General features: G+C 48.4%; 1 protein-coding gene across 1 annotated transcript; it reads right to left on the minus strand.

Moving 5' to 3' along the window:
- Positions 1–1,167: 1,167 nt before the first annotated feature.
- On the minus strand, positions 1,168–4,569 carry LOC138370298 (uncharacterized). Its single transcript, XM_069334315.1, has one exon. It carries the CDS (start codon positions 4,567–4,569, stop codon positions 1,168–1,170), a length of 3,402 nt encoding a protein of 1,133 aa, XP_069190416.1.
- Between the last annotated feature and the right edge of the window lie 3,929 nt (positions 4,570–8,498).

Consider the following 8,498-nt stretch of genomic DNA (forward strand, 5'->3'; position numbering starts at 1 on the left):
TTCCTACACGTGGTCAGGTGGAGCACAGGGTCCTAGACCACAGGGTTAGCTCCACACACACAGAGACCAGGATGGCGCGACACACCGGCTTAGGCAGGCCAGGGTGCGCTCAACAGCAGGGATGCGGTACCACGCCCCTTCCACTTGACACGGTACCCCAGGATACGACGGTACACGGTGTTACACGGTACACGAGACCCGAGACGGAGTCCTTCACTGTTCCTCAGAATTAGAACTTTTAAGGTTTCTCTCATAACACTGAAACCTTTTCTAGCACGTCTCCAGCAGTATCTTCAAGCACAGATACGATAGACGACGGATGTCACTTTTGTAGCCCGATAATTAACGCCTAACTCAGTCCAGTTCCTCTAAGATGGCGTCCCACAATTACGCAGCTAGATGACAAGTTCACACGGTTCGATACAAGCCCCTTTCCGATTACCGGATTCTTACACACGGCACACGGAAAGATAGCAAGATGTAGGCGTGACTTTAGTAACGCTGCAGGCGGTATTTCCCGATGCTTGGCCTAGCACGGGAAACGCGTCCACCCCAAAGCAACGTCCTAGGTAAGAATGTCTTTTCCCGCCAACTCTATGCCTGGGGTACCATGCAGTACCCCACAGCGTCTTGGCCAATCACGGTTCAGCATTTCTGAGGCCCAGGAGCCTTAGCCAATGCCGGACCTGCCCCATGACGCTACCCCCTCTCACATGAGGATGACACGTGATAGGGGGGGGGTGGTCTACGGCCGTTAACCCCCCATACCTCCCTCTCTACACTTGACTTGTACAAAATTTCCCTGAAATCAACTCCCTCCTGTAATTTCCTTCACAGACCTGATACAGCGATCAGAATGACATCAATGGCTAGCAAATGTCTCGGGCTGTCCAACGACACCCAACACGACTGTGGAAAAGTTATATTCAGAAAATTGAATCACGGTGCACATCACTGGTGCACCATGCAATTTCGTACTTAATTCAGTGCACGAGAGAGCAGGGAAAATATGTCCCCTGACATCAACCTCCCACTAAGGGTTTATTTTACTGGAAGCGAAATACACCCCACCATTTTACCAGCTCGATGGTGCACTGTACACGAGCTGTCACCCACACTTTGACAGCTCACTTCCGGCTGGGTAGTGGTGGGTGGAGACTCCGTTTTCTATGCGTCGTCGCCCTGAGAGACTTGGGGTGACTCCTCCGATTCGTCCTGGGTAGTGTTACCTGACTTAGGCGAAGAGTGCTCGGCTCCAGGGCCAGGCTCTAGCCGGCTCGACGCCTCGAAGCTAGGCTGAACCTCAAGCTCTGCAGCTCCGGCTTCAGTCTGTGTCATACCGGACACACTAGCAACACCCTGGGATGGACTTCCCGGAGAGGCACTATCTTCACTCTCCTCCGACCTTGATGACGCATCACGTTCCTCATCTGTTAAGTGCAGACCGCTTACCTCACTGAGCACTGGGTCACTGACCTGCTCCTCTGGCGTGTGCGACCTGCTCAACCAATCAGCACCCACATTATCGGCCCCCTTCATGTACTCGACCCTGAACTTAAACTGCTGTAAGAATAGAGCCCACTGCATAATCCTAGGATTAGCGTTCTTCAATGTACCCAAGTGGCTAAGAGGCTGATGGTCTACTTGGAAGGTGAACCGCCTTCCATACACATACTGATAGAACTTTTTAATGCCTACCACAGCAGCCAACAGTTCCCGCTCGACTGTCGAGTACCGACGCTCTACGTCATTCAACTTCCGGCTGTAGTAGGCGACCGGCCACACTAGGCCGTCATGCTCCTGCAGGAGTACAGCTCCCACTCCTGTGTTGGAAGCATCAGTTCTGAGGATGTATTCCTTATCTTCGTCGGGTAGCCTCAAGATAGGCTGCTCGACCATCTTCTTTTTCAAGCAAGCAAAAGAAGCTCCTTCCTCTCCCGTCCAGTTGACCTTAGTAGGGGCAGCCTTCTTTGTCAACTCTGTTAAGGGATAGGCTACAGAGGCGAAGTCTGGAATGAACTTCCTGTAGTAACCCACCAGACCAAGGAATGACCTCACTTGCGTCTTGGTGGTGGGTGGTACAGCATCCTGGATCTTCTGTATCTTATCAGGTAGAGGCTTGGAACAGCCTCCACCGATCACATGTCCCAGGTACTTGACCTCGGCGCATCCCACCTCACACTTGGTAGGTTTGGCGACCATGCCAACTCCTTGCAGCCGTGAGAATACCTGTCTCGGCAGTTGCAAATGCTCCTCCCAGGTGGAAGAGTGGATAAGTACATCATCCACAAATATTTCCACTCCTTCGATGCCCCCCAGGACCTTCCTCATAGTCCTATTGAACACTGCGGGGGCGTTCACCAGCCCAAAGGGAAGAACAGTGAATTGATACAGCCCCTCACTAGTCATAAAAGCTGTGCATCTCTTGCTGTCTTGATGCAGTGGGATCTGCCAGAATCCCTTCGTCAGATCCAGCTTTGAAAAATAATTGCTTGGCGCCAGCCTAGCGAAAATCTCATCCTGGTTAAACATGGGTTCTGCATCAAACTCTATGACCGAGTTCAATTTCCTGAAGTCCAGACAAATCCTTACTCCCCCCTCAGGTTTCTTCACTATCACCATGGGGCTGGAATAGGGGGAAGTAGACTTCTCAATTACATCTTCCCTTTCCATCTCCTTCAGTTCAGCCCTGACCTGGGGAACTAGGTGATGGGGAACAGGATAAGGTTTGGTGCGTACAGCCTGTCTTTCCATTAGCGGTACTCGGTAGCCTTCCACATCAGCTACCTTGGTCACATCCGAGAGTACGCCACTGAACTCCTTAGTCAGCTGTCTGGCCTGCGTACTCTGTTCTGAGGTCAGTCGATCGCTGATCTTTACATCTTTGTATGTCTCTTTCTGTTTGCGATTATACAATCGTGGCTGACCTACCTCGCTGTCATCACTGATGACTGACACCCCTGCAATAAATGCGGTGTGTACTGGGTGGGGAACTAGCCCTGTCCCCTCCCGATTCCTCTTTGAAGATTTCTTACTTCCTTTACCCTGCCGCCTCTGTTCCTTGGGCTGGGTAGTGGCGACATTGACTTGGCCACCAGCTGGAGCGGACCGCGCGGGTCCCTTTGAACTAGATCCCGTTTTCTGTTGGCGGAATGGAGCAGACTTTCCCCGTTTTCCTTGCGCCTGCTGCCGCTGTTCCTTAGCTGGGGAGGCAGCCATGGCTTGGCTACCAGCTGACTGGCGCGTGACGTCACCTCCAACTGGTGTGGGTCCCGTTTTCTGTGAGTCACTTCCACAGGACCGACTCTTACTATTTGACACTCCAGGGGCGTTTCCCAACAACAACCCGTATACAGCGTCCTTGCATTTCACCGCTCGTATTTTACCTTTTACATATGGTGTGTCAACAATCAGGGATACCTCGATCAAGTCTTTATGGTTACCATCAGGGTATCTTACATGAATGGTTCTGCCTGTCTCGTTCCCAGGCTCGACAAGGCTCTCTCGGACCATATGAGTAGTAGCTCCCCTGTCTCGAAAGACCTTGGTCCATTTACCATTAACTAAACCTCTTGCTGTCTCCAGGGTGTGCTCCAGAGGATCACCTCCCTCGTGGGCACCCAGACCAGCAATTTGTGCGTGTGTTCCTCCCTTTTCTGCACGCTTGCTCTTCTTACACTGTGCTGCCTTGCGACCTGGCTGGCCGCAAGTAAAACAGCGGGGTCCACTGACCTTGTGTGGCTTATGGCTTACTCTAGACTTACTCTCTTTAGGCCTAGCCCCGCTCCCTGAGGCTTGGTCATGACGTCGGTTCTCAGATGAACCTCCCTGTCTAGGTCTGTGTGCCTCAGCCCACCTGTCGGCACATTCTGCCATAGCCTCATTAGAGACTATCTCATTCTCCTTGAGTTTAGCACGGAGCGCAGGTTCCACTGCCTCCAAGAACTGTTCTCTAGTCATCAGCTCAAACAACGTATTGTCTTCCAGAACGACGGCGTTGTTCAACTCAAGATAGCGCTTGAGGCTCGACTGCAGCCTCTGCAACATGGCCCGGTACGTCTCCCCTTGACGTACTCTAATCTGACGGAATGCCCTCATCATTCCATCGGCCGAAATGCCATAGCCTTTCATTAATGCTCGCTTCAGGGCATCATAATCGTTGCACATGGGAGTTCCCAAACCCTGGTATATACTTATTGCCCTTCCCTTCAGCAATGAAGCTAGCGCTTGGGCCCAAGTTGACCTACTCCACTTCCCTTCCGTTGCTCTGCGTTCGAAGCGGTCAATGTATGCATCCATATAATACACTTGCTCATCGAAAGCTATAAGATTAGGCATTTTTATCTTAACATCTGGCCCCTCTGGGCCGGGCTCTGTGGGTTGGGTTTGGCTTCCCTTCACAGCTGTGGATTGCACCCTTGCAATCTCCAACCGGTTCTCTCTCTCCTGATGGGTATTCCACATTTCCATCACAAACTTAGACATCCCAATTGCTGAGAGACCCATTAACCTAGCTTGTTCTCGCAGCATGTCTAAAGTGAATCCCGCCTGGGGTTGTACAGTCCCCATTCTGGCCGGCGATTCCTGCATCAACCTACCTGCTGATGCAACACTACCTTCCGCGAAGGTTTCTATTGGAATACTTTGGTGGGGGCGTGACCTCCCACTAAGATCCTGAGGCGTACTACTTCTACTACCTCCTACCACGTCTATTACACGAAAGTCGGCTAGGGGATTTTCCTCATCCTCTAAATCACTTCCCGGCGTTTCGTTCGCCGAAGCGTGACTAGCGTTATGCCTTTCTGGTGACGCTTCTCTCTCTGACGTGTCCCTAGTGTCACGGAGTGCTGGCAACTCCTGACCGACCCATGCCTGGCATATCCCCTCCACCCAGTCCCTGTGTCCCATCACGTACTGACGGCATTCCTCCTCCGTCTTACTACCCGCATCATCTGGCATCCTGCCATAGACAGACACATACAGATACACGTACTCTTTCCTGTAATCCACAGACATACTGACAGTGTGTGTTGGTGTGTGTACCTACTTGTGACAACTGCGACAACACACCCCCAACAATACTGTTCCACAATGTTCTGCAATTTGAGACTTTTTACTTTAATGATCAAAGGTCCGTGCATGGACTCGAACCCAAGTGACACAGCCCCACGTTGGGTGCCAGAACTGTGAGATTTTTTTTCTTTGACAGGTTATCAAAAGAATTAAGTCCTATTGATGTTACGTTAATCGTAACTACCTGGCAAGAGAGGCAGACCTTAAGCAGCAAGAGCTGCCAGTGGCAGATATTTAATCTTAAAGCCTAAGATCATAGGACCGCGGGAGCAAACCGCCAGGCGAAACCACTCGGGTAACACCTGTCACTTAGGTCGCTGGCTCCTCCTAGTTAACAAACTAATAAAGGATAGCGGCGGATTCTCACTTCTTATTTATAGAAGTGTGGTGCTGTGCAATGGACTCGAGCTTTAGATACAGACTTGATATGAACATAAGCAGGCAAAGCGTTGCAGAACATGAAATGTGGGGCAGTAATATTGGAAGGTTTGACGTAAACGACCGTTTTCTATAACAAAACAATTTATTCACAAAACAAAACTAAAACTACTACACAGTGAATTTACGTTACTTTACTGTCACTCCAGTGGCACATTAAAGAACAGCTAATCAACAGCCTGATGGACCCACAGTATCCTTATCCCGTCGTCGCTGACTGACTAATGACACTAACTGAACACAGTGGTGCCCACTGGTGACGCAAGCTTGCAATCAATATTGTCACGGCTTCACGGTGACCAATACTATAATCACAAAACTCGACTGGCGCTCGCGGCCCTCAACAAGGTACCAAGTAACAAGGCGGTTAATCCAAGAATGATAACCCCTTATAAATAATCTTACGTTAACACTGGTCTCTCAGGACAATCAAAAACAAAAGTTACTCTAATTGAATTTAAACAATTACGTTAATACACACGTGTCTCAACGACACTTAAATGGCAGCAATAACTCGTACATCAATTAATTACATCAACTTGAAAGTCAATCATTCGGTGAGTAATTCCCAATTAATTACTGAATATAACAGCCTATTAATTCAGACGAGTATTGACAAAGCCTACTGTCTCTCAACTGACAGTTCACTTCCGGTCTTACGACAAGATTACCTTAACGAGGGTAGACTACTGTACCACACACAAGGTTACAACACTCCGTGTAAACAACAACATCAACACCTGGTGAATTCACTAAGTGGCGGTTACTAATTCTCTCTAATTAGCTACGAGTGCTTAATCACTCTGTCCGCAGACAGATCTGATCAGTCCAACGAATTACAACAGCTTAATTACAGCGCAATTGACTCCGATCATAACAGACCGTCAACCCCTTACGTTAATCAATCAATTAACGATAGCTCGTTAAATCGTTAACACTACGTTAGTCTTCACTTGACAATTCCTCCACTGCGTGAACTTCACTGTGACTGTTGCCTTTACACGTCCCTACGTTAATCACAACAATGTTCAACGAAACAAGTGACCTCGTTAAGTAAATCGTGTCCCCCCGGTGACGTTAACTGACTTTAATTCTCACGGAATCCTTCACAGTACACAACGCCTTCCACCAAGGACAACTTGTCTACGGTTTACACACGGTACAACACAGTACAACACAGTACATCCTTGCCACTCACGGCAAAACTTGTAAATGACTTCCCCCAGTAAATTATCCACCAATAATTCACACTTTACCACAACCCAACAGTAAAATTTATAACCAAGGGAAATCTCCCTGTTACCACTTTTCACTGCTGAAAAAGGGAATCAAATTACAGGAATACATACACGACACATAGAAAAAATAGAAGTAAATAACTCACTTTACTCTACCTCTGAATGTGTCACTAGGTGTCTTCACACACGTCATAAATCACAGTTGGGCCCAACCACAACTTGATAACGGCAACAGGGTAGACTCACACGTCTCCAATTCCCATTCACCTCCCCAGGTGGTCACAGGGACAAAGGACAGACGGAACACTGGGGGGAACCCAGCTTCAGAGTTTTATTACCCAAACGGAAACAGTGTACTTACATCAATCATGCGGGCCCGCAACCTTCTCTTTCACTCATACAAGTCAATCACACTCCCACTGCTGCTGCTGGATGATGACGTAGGCGTCCTCCCTTCCTACACGTGGTCAGGTGGAGCACAGGGTCCTAGACCACGGGGTTAGCTCCACACACACAGAGACCAGGATGGCGTGACACACTGGCTTAGGCAGGCCAGGGTGCGCTCAACAGCAGGGATGCGGTACCACGCCCCTTCCACTTGACACGGTACCCAAGGATACGACGGTACACGGTGTTACACGGTACACAAGACCCAAGACGGAGTCCTTCACTGTTCCTCAGAATTAGAACTTTTAAGGTTTCTCTCATAACACTGAAACCTTTTCTAGCACGTCTCCCAGCAGTATCTTAGAGCACAGATACGATAGACGACGGATGTCACTTTTGTAGCCCGATAATTAACGCCTCACTCAGTCCAGTTCCTCTAAGATGGCGTCCCACAATTACACGGCTAGATGACAAGTTCACACGGTTCGATACAAGCCCCTTTCCGATTACCGGATTCTTACGCACAGCACACGGAAATATAGCAAGATGTAGGCGTGACTTTAGTAACGCTGCAGGCGGTATTTCCCGATGCTTGGCCTAGCACAGGAAAAGCGTTCTCCCCAAAGCAACGTCCTAGGTAAGAATGTCTTTTCCCGCCAACTCTATGCCTGGGGTACCATGCGGTAACCCTCAGCGTGTTGGCCAATCACGGTTCAGCATTTCTGAGGCCCAGGAGCCTTAGCCAATGCCGGACTTGCCCCATGACGCTACCCCCTCTCACACGAGGTGGATACGTGATAGGGGGGGGGTGGTCTACGGCCGTTAACCCCCCATACCTCCCTCTCTACACTTGACTTTTTTTTTTTTTTTTTTTTTTTTTTATTTATTTTTACATGCAAGCATGCTTATAAGTACAATAAAACTAAACAATAACATAGAACAGACCAAAATAACAAAGCACAAACGTGCAAAAATATAAAGGAACAAATGTACTAACACAAAAACGCCGACCGGAAGGGCCGACCACAAAACAATACTAATTACAAACAAATCACAACAAACAAGTTAAAACACAGTGGAATACAATGCAGAAATAACACACCAAAATATGAAATATTCAGAACAAGGCTATCAGCACCTCAAACCCACACGGAGAGGCACCAACACAAAACGAAAACAATTATAATAACAATAACAATAAAAATAATAACAACAATAATAACAATAACAATAATAATAATAACAATAAAGATAACAACTAGAAAGGAACAAATATACAACAAACAAAGAAAAGCACAATGGCAAAACTCGACAAAAAGCATAAACCCAGACCGGGTCACGCCAACAGCCTGAAGGGCACTC

The sequence above is a fragment of the Procambarus clarkii genome, chromosome 31, assembly GCF_040958095.1.
Source record: "Procambarus clarkii isolate CNS0578487 chromosome 31, FALCON_Pclarkii_2.0, whole genome shotgun sequence".
NCBI lineage: Eukaryota > Metazoa > Arthropoda > Malacostraca > Decapoda > Cambaridae > Procambarus > Procambarus clarkii.

Bases quoted from the DNA above. Each gene is read 5' to 3' on its own strand.
- LOC138370298 (XM_069334315.1), bottom strand. From the start codon at position 4,569: ATGGGGACTGTACAACCCCAGGCGGGATTCACTTTAGACATGCTGCGA.